Here is a 13,667-nt window from a genome sequence, read left to right on the forward strand (position 1 = left end):
CATTTTACACTTTTCTTAGTACAAATGCCTGCCAATTACAATATCTAAGAGGCTGATGTTAGCAACTTGTTTCATAGGAATATCATAGAAAGGGGTGTTTCTAAGTAGTTTTTACTTTGTTTGAGAACATTTTTAAATGGTTTAAGCAAAGCAATTTGTTGAATGTTTTTGTTTCATAGAAAAAATGTCAGAAAGATTCCATTTAAAAATGAATAGCATCATATATGCAAAAAAAACCTCAGGTCAGGTCAGGTCAATTTGTGTACTTTATTTTTAAAATCTGTTTCTGTGGAGACTGGACCCGGGCACATGGAGAGACTTTGTTGACCCGAGGAAGTTGCATTAATTTCTTTGGAAGGTCTCTTATCTCCCTCAGCTAAAGAGAAACTCTACTTCATTCATATTCTCTGGACAAGGGAGGATATTTATTATATGATTTTGGAAAATAGTAAATTACTTGTTACTTTTGGTTTTAAACCTTACCTTAGAACTTCCCTTCTGATTTGAAAATCAGATTATTGCTTTAAAATCATAAATAAGATGTCCTAGGAACAAACTTGTGTAATGTTTGGGTGTTGTTTCCAACACTAAGATATTGCTGTAAAGGCAATCTTTAAAAATTCTGCTATGAATTTGATGCCAGCCATATTTGCATCACTTGCTAACTGGTGTATTAAAATCTGTCTGTTGGATAATAGGTAAGTTTTGTTTTTAGAGCAGCATTTCATGCTGGTGCATCAGAACCAGCTACTACAGCTTCAAAATGCGAAAAGGAAAAAAAAGAAGAAGAAAAAACAGGAGCAAGTGGGGAAAAAATAAAGTGGGCATTTCTTTTTTACCACTGCCATTAAATTCAAACAGGTTCTTTGTCAGCTTATCAAAAGTTTAGGACTGTAGCAACAAAAAAGTTCAAATTTGTCTTTCATGGCATTTTCTGTCAGACATTTAAAATGTCATGACCCTCTGATGGCAAATAGAAAAAAGGATTTCGGTCTTGTTGCATAAGCAAGACCTTTTCCAAGTGTTGGACACAGAAAGGAAGTCATTCTGTTTCTTGTCTCTGACAAGAAACTATTCTAGCTGGTTCTGATGGTTAGCAACATTACTGGCAGGGCAAAGAGATCCCTCTAAAGACGCTTTTCAACGGCGCACGGTGGAGAAGGCTTGATCATGATCTGAGGAGCTTTTTCCTTGAATGGAACAATGGAGCTTCAGGTTGTGTAAAGCCGGGCATACACTGTACGATATTTTCAATCATTGTACCCAGATACAGCTCAAACTGTACGACGAAACCGCAGGGTTTAAAAGTTCCCTGCTCACGGTATATGTTCTTACATTTTACGGCCCGATGCTCTGATGCGTACAGTAGTACAGTACTGCTCACACTGTACGTCTAAAAACCACACGTCAGACTCAGCCCCGTAGAGAGATGCCGCTTGTCAGACTCGTCTATCTGGAAGCCAAACATAAACAGTAGAAGAAGAAAAAGAAGGAAGTGTCAATGCTCATTGTTAAATATGAGGCTTACTAAAATGAAACACGCTGTGTTGGCAATTCTACGAGTTGCTCCTCCACCTTTGTTTGTGCTGTGATCATTAGATCTTTAAGCAGGACCAAGCCGCAGTTCACAACAGCTGTCTGATCGAGGACATTTACCAGGAAAAAAAAAGACCCCTTTCTTGAACCATCCTGATCTACAGCCTTCTGATGGAGGTTTACAAAAACACATGTCAGTTCTAGATTCTGGATGCCTTGGTGAAGCCACCGTTACCACATGGAGTAACATGCCAACCAGCCCACTGGAAACCGTCACAGCCAGAATTTTTAAGCAAAGTTCTGGCTGTTCACAGCTGAGACATTTTTTTGCACTTTTAGTTGAGTTGAGTTTTTTGGGGGGGACTATGGCATTAAATCTGGTTAAAGTCTAGCAGAGAAAAATGCTTATACTATGGTCCTAATATTTTTATTAGGGGTGGGTTTTTCTTTTCTTTTTTTTGTGATCCCTTCCCTGACAGACGTATTGCCTAACAGGCCAGGATGAGTTTTTTAAAATGCTTTGTATCACAACTTTTATTGTTATTGCGGCATATACAACAAAATGTTGTGATGAAACTTTATTTGACATCATCTGTCCTTAAAGGACTGAACTAAAGGTGGGGTTAGCGAGATCAAGGGGTGCCCTGGTGTTAACATGTATTTTTCCGATGTGTGCTCTTCACTGACATCATTGGTGTGTGCGACTATAAATTGTGGAACATGCGCAGTGCCGTTGCGTGTACCAAAATAAAAGAGAGGTGATGTGTCCCTCGTGGCGGCTCAACTGAATGCAGTAGAGTGAAGTTATTCTCCGACTTTTCCCTGCCCGTACGATGACAGCGGCAACACCCGGACTGAAAAAAAGTTGAAGACCACTGGTCTATGTGATTATATCCTTTTCAAAAATTTAATCAGATTAAACAGCACTACGCAGATACTCAGTACACAAGTAGCTATTTTACCAAATACTTTTTTAACCTTGAGTAATGTTTTGGATGACTATTTATTTCTACTTTAATAAAAACATATTAAAGTAATGCCATTTTTACTTGAGTGCACATTTTGGGTCCTCTACCCTCATCGGCTCCTGACGCAGTGTCAGGGTTTGTCTCGGTGGACCAAAGTTCAGGCAAACATCCAGGAGACAGTGAACTGGCAGGGGTAGGAAGAGAACTAAATCTAACAGGGGAACATGATGAATGGACAGACATGAGAGAATAACTATACTGAGGATGGGCAGGAAGAAAATAAAGGTCTAACAGAACTACTAAACTAATAATGAACAGAAGCTGACTAACAAAGGAACTGAATCTAGTAGATACAAGAATAAACTACTAAACTAATAAAGAACAGAAAGTATCTGAGTATCTGAACACTGAAAAATACTAAGGTGCAAAAACATAAACAGGATCAGCTGCAGGATCCCCAGGGAACTACAAGAAGTAATCAAACCCCTGGGGATCCTGACACATGATAATGCGGCCCGAGATTCTGAAGGTAAAAAAGACTGTTGTAAGCATTACTGTGATAGATGCTAATGAGATGATTTAGAAAAATGTTGATTTATTGCTACTGACATCACCATAGTTATATTTAACAATAACAACAGCATCACATCATTTTCTAACACCGTGCGGCCATATGTTACGGTTTAAATTCAGGAAGACTTATCACCCAAGCTTACTCAATATCATGCCTCCCTCAATAATAATGCCTGAGATTCCTCTTCCTGTCGTTTTGTCAGCCATCGTTGGTGGAAGACAGACTGCTGCTGTCTTAGAGACGGGAGGCAGACATAATGAGCATCGTTTCCTGATGTAGATTGGCAAGTTGCTAACATTGACGGTGGAAGAAGTAAATGTGATCGGCGAAGAGATGGAACGACACCTTATGTTGTGTCCCCTGTCACTCAGTTGTCACGTCTACGGCTTTTCCCGTCCAGTGTTTATTCGATCTGTTTTGACTTCTAATCTGTCCAACCTGAGACTGTTACTTACCCGGAAGTTTAAATATGCATAAGAGTCGGAGGTAGACACACGTACTTTCGCACACAAAGCAGAGGCTTCCTCGTTAAAAAATAGTCAGTGGAGTAGAGACTTTTAAGAATAATGTATATTTGAGTTTTCGTTATTTTTCATTGCTAAAAATATCCTAATGTTCAGAGAAAGGCCTCTGCACTTTCGGGGAATGAAAGTTCTGCTCATTTTTTTTCTCCTGAAGCATCTAAGCTTTGTTTGTGAGTTTATTTCACCGTGTTTACATCATGTAGCAGTCTGCTTGGAAGGTTCTGACATGGAAGCTGTCGGTATGTCAACCACCCATCAGCTGCCTCTGAGCCACGTACTGTATCAACCTGAAGATGAAAGCTTGAGGGAAAGGATTTGTTCCTTGAAACACTGAAAGAAGTGACAGGTCCTTGGAGGGAGTACATTGACACGCACAGAGAATGATAAATCATTTGGGAGACAACAGACGGGGCGACGACAATATGTGGAGTAGGGATTAGAGGATTTACTTTCCTCTGTTTTGAACTGCTGACAGTAAGATGTTGTTTTTGACAACAACATCCGCACAAGATTCCAATGAATAACAGGACATGTGTGTGTGTGTGTATATATATATATATATATATATATATATATATATATATATATATATATATATATATATATATATATATATATATATATATATATATATATATATATATATAAACTATATTTTATTTTCAAAGTAAACTTCCTTTTCATTCTCAGATGAAAGGGAAGGTATTAATATGAAACATTTCCCAAAATTCTGTGAAATTCAGATATTTATTTTGTAAACTCTAAAAGCCTCCTATACTTTGTGTTTGTGCTATGTTGTTTTGTATTGTTTTTTCAAAATGCTGTGATTTCAGTTTGAAAACGTACAGGTAAAAAACCAACAGCTGTAAACTGGGAACCAAATACATACAGTGAGGCAAAAAAGTACTAAGTCAGCCACTGTGCAAGTTTTCCTACGTAGAAAGATGAGAGGTCTGTAATTTTCATCATAGGTACACTTCAAATATAAGAGACAAAATTAGGAAATAAATCCTGTAAATAGGATTTTTAAAGGATTTATTCGTAAATTATGATGAAAAATAAGAATTTGGTCAATAACTGTTATTTTAAAATGCTCTATAAATAAAGGGGGTATGATGTAGTAATAACAAAAGTTCAACTCAACTTTGTAGCATAACTTTTGTTTGCAATGACAGAGGTCAAACATTTCCTGTAAAGACGCAGTTCCACTGGCCCGCCCATTTCCCCCGCCCTACTCGGCTCCTCCACGCTCAGAATGTCTCTGCCCGGTTTAGTGATTCCACCAGCCTAGAAAGGCCTGGAAGAGGGAAACGCCTAATGGGCGTTGCTTTAATCACCATCCCCCACCCCTTGTTGATGTTTTAAAGAAATCTAAAAGAAATGGTAAATTCTTAAAATACATAATTCTAAATGAAACATATATATATATATATATATATATATATATATATATATATATATATATATATATATATACTGTGTATGTATATATATATATATATATATATATATATATATATATATATATATATATATATATATATATATATATATATATATATATATACTGTGTATATATAAAATGTTTCTATGACTGTACATGGACCATTGTCTTGGATATTTTTAAGGAATAATCCAACTAGATAAATATCCAAATTTACACCTTTATATGAGATCTTTTGCATTAGCCATGGTGGGAGTTAGGACAACACATTAATTTTCGTAGTGTGTTACTGATGGTAGCCTTTGTTACTTTGGTCCAAGCTCTCTGCAGATCATTCATCAGGTTCCTCTGTGTAGTTCTGGGATTTTCACTGTTCTCATGATCATTTTGACCCCATGGGATGAGATCTTGTATGGGATCCCAGATCGAAGTAGATTAGCAATGGTCTTGTTCTTCTTCCATTTTCTTCCAGTTGCTCCCATAGTGGATTTATTCACATTAACCTGCTTGTCTGTTATAGATTAACTTTTCCCAGCCTGGAACAGATCTACAACTTTCTTCCTGGTGTCCTTCGACAGCTCTTTGGTTTTGGCCATGGTTGAGTTAGAGTCTGACTGTCTGAGGCTGTGGACAGGTGTCTATTATACAGATAATGAGTTCAAACAGGTGCCATTAATACAGGTAACAAGTGGAGGACAGAAGAGCTTCTTAAAGAAGTGACAGGTCTGTGAAGGTCAGACATCTTACTTATTTGTGTGTGACCCAATATTTATTTTCCACCATAATGTACATATACAGTAGATTCAATAAAAATCCTACAATGTGATATACTGGATTTTTCCCCCATCATTTTGTCTCGCGTAGTTGCAGTGTATCTATGATAAAAATGACAGCCCTCTCGTCTTTCTAAGTAGGAGAACTTGTACAATCAGTCGCTGACTAAATACTTTTTTGCCTCTCTGATTTGCCAGTGTGTAAAAACAAAGCATTAAATATTGGCATACCATAATTTTTTTTTCCAAGGCTCCTATGTTTGTGTTTTTACTGCTCTTATTAAACAACTTTTACGGGGAGGGGGGTGGGGTTTCTGTGCAACATTTTGCCGCAACATGTTTCTTAGAAAGCGCCGCATAAATTAAGTTGACATTGACATTCCTCTGTGCCCCAACCAACAGCTTGTGTTGGCTAAAAAGGTTGGAATCACAAGATTTGAATATTAGTTTGTCAAGAGTGTCATACATATTTAGTTCAGTTCAGAATAAATCTGTCAGAAAAGGGAATTCATCATATTGATTTAAGAACAAAAATTACAGGTTTAAAAAGAAAAAGATGATTACATTTATACATTAAATGCTCTGACCTTATAGAAACTGTAGAGTAGGTGCATCGGTTCTGTTTAAGATCTTTAAGATCCTTTCTACGCAGCATGCTTTAACAAACTTTACACAGGCTCATGTTTAGCTCATTTTTAAATCACCTGGTCTTTGCACGACAGCGTGTTTGGAAGCAAAACCAACAGATTGCTGTTGTTTGCAGTCTTTGTTCTCTCATTGTTGGTTAAATAAGGATGGTTTTGTTGCCAAAACAATCATTTCCAATATATCCATTGCACATCTTTTTCAAAACATAGATCTTTTTTCTTTATTAATTATTAATATTTACTTCTTGTCCCCCAATCAAATACTTCCATATTTCATAGCGTAGGGTTTTCCAAATCAAGTGTTTTAAAAATGAAGTTTTGAAAGGGTCGAGCTTAACTGAGATTAATAAAATGTTCAGGATGTGAGAACCACGGAAATTATTGTATAATAGCAATTCTTGTGAAACAGTCATTCAGCTAGATACTTATATATGGCATACTATACACTCACCATCCACTCTATTAGTTATAACTTGCTGGGACTTGGTTGGACCCCCTTTGCCTTCAGAAAGAAGGCTCTCAATTCTTCATGGCGTATATTCAACTGTCTGTCAGAAATATTCTTGTGAGATTTTGGTCTATATTGACATCGGAGCATCACACAGTTGTGGCAGATTTTTCAGCTGCATCTCCATGATGCGGATCCCAGTTCCAAAGTGTGCTCTGTTGCGTTGAGATCAGGTGACTGGGGGAGCATATCTCCAGAAACCAGCTTCAGATGAAATGAGCTTTCTGACATTGTGCATTAGCCTGCTGAAAGTGACTACTGGAAGAGGAGTAAACTGTGGTAATGAAGGGATGAACAAGGTCAGCAGTAATGGTCAGGTAAGCTGCAGTGTTTAAATGATATAAATATCCCCACGCCATGACACCTTCGTTCCCAGACTGAGCTGTTGATACAAGGCAGGATGGCTCACTGCTCTCGTATTATTTCTATTACCGTTGAAGTGTTGCAGTTGATATCAGGACTTGTCAGTCCAGGCAACGTTTTTCCAAGCTGTCATCATCCTACGCCAGAGGCGAACTCAGGAAGCAGCTTCGAGACTGGCCCACATTGCGCCTAAACAAAGACGATGATAGTCAGGCTAGATTCGCCCTTCTGGTCCACCATGACCACCTTTCAAGGACATTTAAAGTGGACATCGTTACAGTTTCCAGTTCTCAACCCCATTTTCACATTGTTTAGACTGCAGTGTATTTTCTACGTCTATTCAGCAAAATGATGTTTGTAGGGATATGTGTGGGTTTTTGCAAGTCACCTGTCTTTCAGCAACGCTTCGCATTCAGACTATTAAGCAAATGGCATCTTACAATGATATCCAACAAGTTGTATTTTTTTTTCTCCTCAGATGGAACGCAGCGAGACGGTGTGCCGTTACTGCGGTGTAAGCTACCTGATTTTCCACGAGTTTCATCAGCTCCGCTCTCAGGTGGCTCAGTTAGAGGCCGAGCTGCGGGACCTGAAGGAGACCGCCCAGAGGGAGAAGGCCCAGCATGAGGCGCTGGAGCTGGACAGGCTGGAGTGGGAGAGGGAGCTTCAGATGCAAATGCACAAACAAGCTGATCTCAGGGCGAAAAATGCCAGAGAAGAACTGCAAAAAAGGAACCAGGACATGATGAAATATCTGAGAGAGGAGTCTGAAGCAAAATGTGAGAGATTGAAGAAAGAGATGGAAGAGGGGTATCAGAACGTCATCGAAGAGAGGGAGAGAGAGCTCAGAAGGGAGCTGGGAGACTTGGCAGTGGAGCAACTGAGAAAGCAGAAGGAAGAGCTGGGGAAGAGCGCCGAGGAGAGAGAAACTGTTCTGAGGGCTGACCTTCAGAAGGCCAAGCAAAGTTCAGAAGACCTGACGAAAAACCTTGAACAGCTGAAAAAGAGGTGAGTTTTGTCAGCATTTGAATTCCCTCCTTACTTCCTTCACCTTTTATGATAACATATGCCAGGCTTCAAAGGGACTGTCATCAAGTGAGTTTAGGCGATAAAACCTAAACTCTTAGACCAGCCAATAATCTCACTGACTCCTGAATTCATGTGTCTGTTTGATGAAAACTTTGTTTTCTGCAGTCGTCTTCCACTCTGTGATTAAACACAAAGATGGGAAAAGGAAACTTTGTAGAAGTTCAGTCTGAAACTATTTTACTGCTCACAGCCTTAATTAAGCTGGGAAGTATTTTTCATTTTTGCTTAAAAATTTAAAATTGCTCTTAAATGCACAGTGACAAGCATAAAGGATATTGACAGTGTCTAACTTAATATTTGAGTTTATTAGTGCAAAAAGATTCTAAAAAACATCTGATTTCATATTATCCATGGAATCTTTCCCTTGATTTCGTTTAGGGTAGTGGAAATAAGCAACAGTAAAGCTTTTGTACTCTAAAAACATTTTCAAGCCAGGCATGAGACCCTTTCAACATTTGTCAGTATTACAGTTTAATGTAGTTATGGCAACCACTCAGATGCGGGTCTGGAAATGTGAAAAAATCTTGTGCCAGTTCAACTTGATGAAGAACATGTTCTACGTTTAACAAACATTGGTAAAACCGGATTTGTTTATGTTTATCATTCAATAGCCAACCATTCTGATATGAGTTCACAGGTAAGAACTGGTTTTCATTTATTTGTCAAGTCTTTAATAATATATAATTTCCAATACTTATTATGTCATCACAAGCAAACTGAGTGAAATTATTATAGAAATAAGGTTGTCAATGTTTTTATAGTGGCAGATTTTAATGCTCTACAATGCTGATCTTCCTCTTGAGAAAATCTGGATTATGTTTCAGCATCACTGCTGCCTTGTAGCAAGAAGGTCCTGGTTTCAATCCTAGCCCGGGGACTTTTCTACATGGTGTTTGCAAGTTTCCCTGTGCACACATGGTTTTTTCCGCCAGGTACCCCCGGCTTCCTCCCACTGTCCAAAAGCATCATGGTTAGGTTAATTGGCCTCTCCAAATTTGCTTTTGGTTTGTGTCTGCGCACACATGATAGTTTGTCCTGTGTGTCTCTGTGTTACCCTGTGATAGACCGACAATCTGTCCAGCCTGTACCCCAGACAGCAATATATAATGTAACTCAGCATTAATCTTTTATTATTGCTTTAGAAACAATAATATGCAAGAGATGCCTAACGTAAGTTATATCAGTCGTACTTCAATTCAACTGTGCTGAATATAATTGATGTGAAAAAGTATTTGCCACCTATTGTTGGAAATACAATTCACTGATTACGGAGTTATTAATAGAGCACAAGCACAAGAACGTTTCTCCCTTAACGGCCCTTACAAATTTGTAACGTTTTTGCGCTTTTGTCACACTTAAAGGTGCTATAAGTAAGATATTTACTGTAAAATCAACCTAAATCATTCTCAGTTGTCACCCGGGATGGAAGTAACGATCCTTCTAAACAATTGGTCCTCTCCATCAATAATGTCTTATTCAAGTTTTTCTCCTTTCAAGCCTGAAGGTACGGTCCGGAACTACTTTGCTTCAGAGTGTAGCCTGTGTTTACTTCCTGGTTCCTGAGCCAATCTTATGAGATTTCCCAGGGTTCCCAGCACAGAGCGCATCATTTGGTATTTTATCTTGGCAAAAGAGCAGCAGCCTGCAAACATGGAAGTCAGTAAGAGAAGCAGACCAGAAATAGAACAGAATACCACATCATAGACCTATCCTGTAGAAGAAAACATTCACACCAGCAACACACCGTTTAAAAACGCCATATTAGATTGTTGTGATTGGCAAGCTGCTGTACCGATTTGAGCCACAAGACTCAGCATTACTTATTTCTCCTTTAAGAGTTTCAGTTCATAAAACACGTTAGTACCACAGGTACCAGTGCAAGTACTAAACTTAGTTTCTAAAGGAGGACTTCATTTATTAAGCAAAAAAATTATATCAAAAACAACAAAACCTGGGCCTATTTGAAAACATAAGTAGCTCTCTTAACCTAATAACTGGTTTTGCGACTTTCTGCAGCAACAACTGTCATCAAGCATTTGCAGTAATTGCCCATAAATCTTTTACATTGCTGTAGAGGAATGTCGACCCACTTTCCTCTGAAGAACCATTTGAATCAGCCACATCAGAGAGTTTTAGAGCTTGAATGGACTGTTTAAGGTCATGCCAGAGCATCTTAACTGGGGTTAGGTCCAGACTTTGATTATCTGGTGTACTTTGGATCATTGTCTTGTTGTGTAACCCAGGCATGCTTGGGCTTAGGGACAAACCAAACCTTCCTCTATGTTTGACTGTAGGTATGACGGTTTTTCTGAAATGCGGTGTCAGTCTTATGCAATACGTAACAAGATGCATACCTTCCAAGGCAGAGCCTTTGCCTTGTGAGTGTATAAACTTTTTTCCCCAGGGTCTTTTGGATCATTATGACTCTGCTTGGGAAATGTTGTTTTTTTTTTGTCAGTAGTGATTTTGGCCTTAGGACTCTGCCATTAATTGATAGGCCCATTGTGAACAGCCAGGCTTGTCTTTGTTGGCATATCACAACAATTTTCTCAATAACTCTAGTATGCATATAAGTGCTAAAGAGGCATGTTTTTAAGAGATTTGATATGTGTTTGGAGGAAGTATTAAATTTTTTTTGGACTTTTTCTTTTATTTGCAAGACTGAACTTGCTGTATTGTGGAAACTTACCAGTTTTCTAGCTAAATGTGCTGCAGTTAGTTCAAGTGTTAATCAGAAATGTTTTCTAAATTGTTCTAATATTTGACCTTTCATTGATCCCGGAAAAGGCATTCTTCAAGTGTCACCTAAAATGCCACAGAGGATTACCTCTACCATAACTTTAGCCTCTTTTAGATTCTGCTGCCAACGCCTATTTTAGCAGGAAGACTTTCTCTATGTGCTGTGTTTGGTACCTGACATGAGTATGTGGGGCAGCTGAATGTGAATGGGAGTGTCAGAAAATTATCTGTCTCAAATGTCTTCTTGATTGATTCCTTTAAATGTAACTATAATTAAGGATTTATCACTATGAAGCAGTGAATGGAAAATAATGTGTGAGTCTTGCCTGGTTAACCTGTTTTGATCCACTATTTAATAGTTGTTGCATTAACAGGCTTTTCAGATTGAGCAAAGACTGAACATACAGTGGCTGAAAATTAAGTGTGAGCACTGGGAGTGAGTGATATTTTAACGTTGGCCACATCGGCTGCAACCCTACCAACGGTAGGCCCATGGGGATTTTCCTATTGTTGTGTGACATTGCTATGGAAACTAAAATTAAACCACTAGATCTTCTGGTCTTTTCTGTTGGTAGGGCTCAAAATAGTCGGCATTGCAACAGTACGCTGTGTTCACAGGTGACACATTTTTGTTTTACGTAATTAGAGGTTTGGCAAAGAGGCATTGATGAGTTATAAAATATTAATAATAATATTTTATGGAATGTGTATCCATTTTAAAATCTTAAAGTGCCACAAGAGGTAAAAAGTAAGAGAAAATAAAACAGTTTGCCACACCGTGACCATGTGAGCTCTGATATCTCAGTGAATTGCGAATAGAAATCTCATTTATAAAATAGAGATCTGCTCTTTCTCATATTTCTGTGGGTTTTAGGAAAAACTTGCAACTTGTAATCGTATTTAAAATCCTCTTTATATGATATATCCTATTTAAATCATCCTCTGTTCAGTGTGCTCTAGGAGTTGTCATTTTCATATTGTCTTTTGCCAGCTGATCCACATAAATTGACATTTGCAAAACTAGTCCCACTGTAGCTCCTGATACTTTTAAAGTTCTTATATATATTTTAAAAAAAATTATGTATTTGATGAGTTTGTACATGATTTTTTATTTCTTGCAATTTCTTTTTAAGTTAAGACACTTTAATATAAGCTGTAACTATTTTTGCTTTCTAAATGAGATAGATCATTTTGATGTGATTCAAAGGATTATTTTGTTTAATTAAAAAAAATACTTAAAAAATCTTTTGTGAAAACATTGTCTACCTTTAAACTGATACAATTTTCTTCAAAGCAAGTTATTCATTGCAAATTTTTGTAAGTAAATATCTCAAACCCTCAGATCCTCACCTTTAAGCACCACCAGACTTTTTTCAAATCAGCCTAATCTGTTCATAAACAATTGTTTTAATTCCCCAACTACTAAGGTAATGTATCAGGGGAACACAGCAGACTCTGGGAAGTCGCCTGATTTATAAACGCTGGCAGAAATAATTTCTAAACAAATCACAATGGCCGATGAGTGCATCTGTGTTTGTGTACATGAAGCAGGGCATTTATTCTCAAAATATATTAGCTTTTTATTATTGTAACAAGGTTTTTACAGATTTCCAGGAACTTGACATCTAATAAATAGGAAAACCTCCTTTGTGTTTGTGCATGTTTGTGTTTCCCACATGGTGACGGATATTATATGTGCACATGCGCACGTGCACGCTCTCAGATGAGAGTTGAAGATTTATTTTGTCCGTTCAGCATTTTTCAAGTTTTGGTAATCAAATAGCAGATGTCTGTACACAAACAGCCATCAAGGGCTAAGTTATACAGTAGGTACTGTGAAAAATGTAGGAAATGTTTGCACGGCATGACTCACAGAAATGCTATGAATTACAGGCGTTATCTAAAGTCTCAAACTGTGACGTGTTTCTGAGGGCCATATCACACAAATTTGTTGAGCAACCCCTGCACACACACCAGCTTTGTCACACAATATGGAGTCTCAAGTAATTTTTTTGCACGAGGAAAAGATGAGAATAAAAACTTCAAAACTGAAAACAATGATTAATTTCTTGTCTCTAGGCCACAAGCAGCGTTTAGTTTTATCTTCTATTTAGTTATGAATGCATTAGCATATACTAATGTTAATAACTCTCAGAGAAGAGAAGATTTTTTTTTTAATAAACTGAGGTTTTGAACCTTAGTAGGCTACGTGCTGGCTATTTTACAGAAGGCAGTTGTAAACCACTTAACCATTTGTTTCCTATTTCAGATGGTTTCAACTTTTTATACAGTGTGTATACACATGTGCAAAAAAATATCACACTTAAGATTTACTAATAATAACAACATATAAGCCTGTTAAATTCTAGATTTGGTTTTATTATACATTTTTATTGGATTCCCCCAGATACCACAATACCAGCATTTGGCTCGGTATCTTTAGTATTGTTGACCCATTATAGATATTCAGCCTTTATTTTTGCAGTGTTGCTGTTGCGGGTG

At 37.7% G+C, this 13,667-nt stretch overlaps 1 protein-coding gene across 2 annotated transcripts in view; it reads left to right on the forward strand.

The window, feature by feature from the left end:
- Nucleotides 1-13,667, forward strand: part of lekr1 (leucine, glutamate and lysine rich 1) — a 157,977-nt gene that overhangs the window by 55,013 nt on the left and 89,297 nt on the right. For both annotated transcript variants that reach the window (XM_036149971.1, XM_036149972.1), the window contains exon 3: nucleotides 7,816-8,345. In XM_036149971.1, the coding sequence (XP_036005864.1) occupies nucleotides 7,816-8,345 (530 nt within the window). The remainder of the gene's footprint in view (nucleotides 1-7,815; nucleotides 8,346-13,667) is intronic.

The sequence above is a fragment of the Fundulus heteroclitus genome, chromosome 18 (genome assembly GCF_011125445.2).
Source record: "Fundulus heteroclitus isolate FHET01 chromosome 18, MU-UCD_Fhet_4.1, whole genome shotgun sequence".
Lineage (NCBI taxonomy): Eukaryota > Metazoa > Chordata > Actinopteri > Cyprinodontiformes > Fundulidae > Fundulus > Fundulus heteroclitus.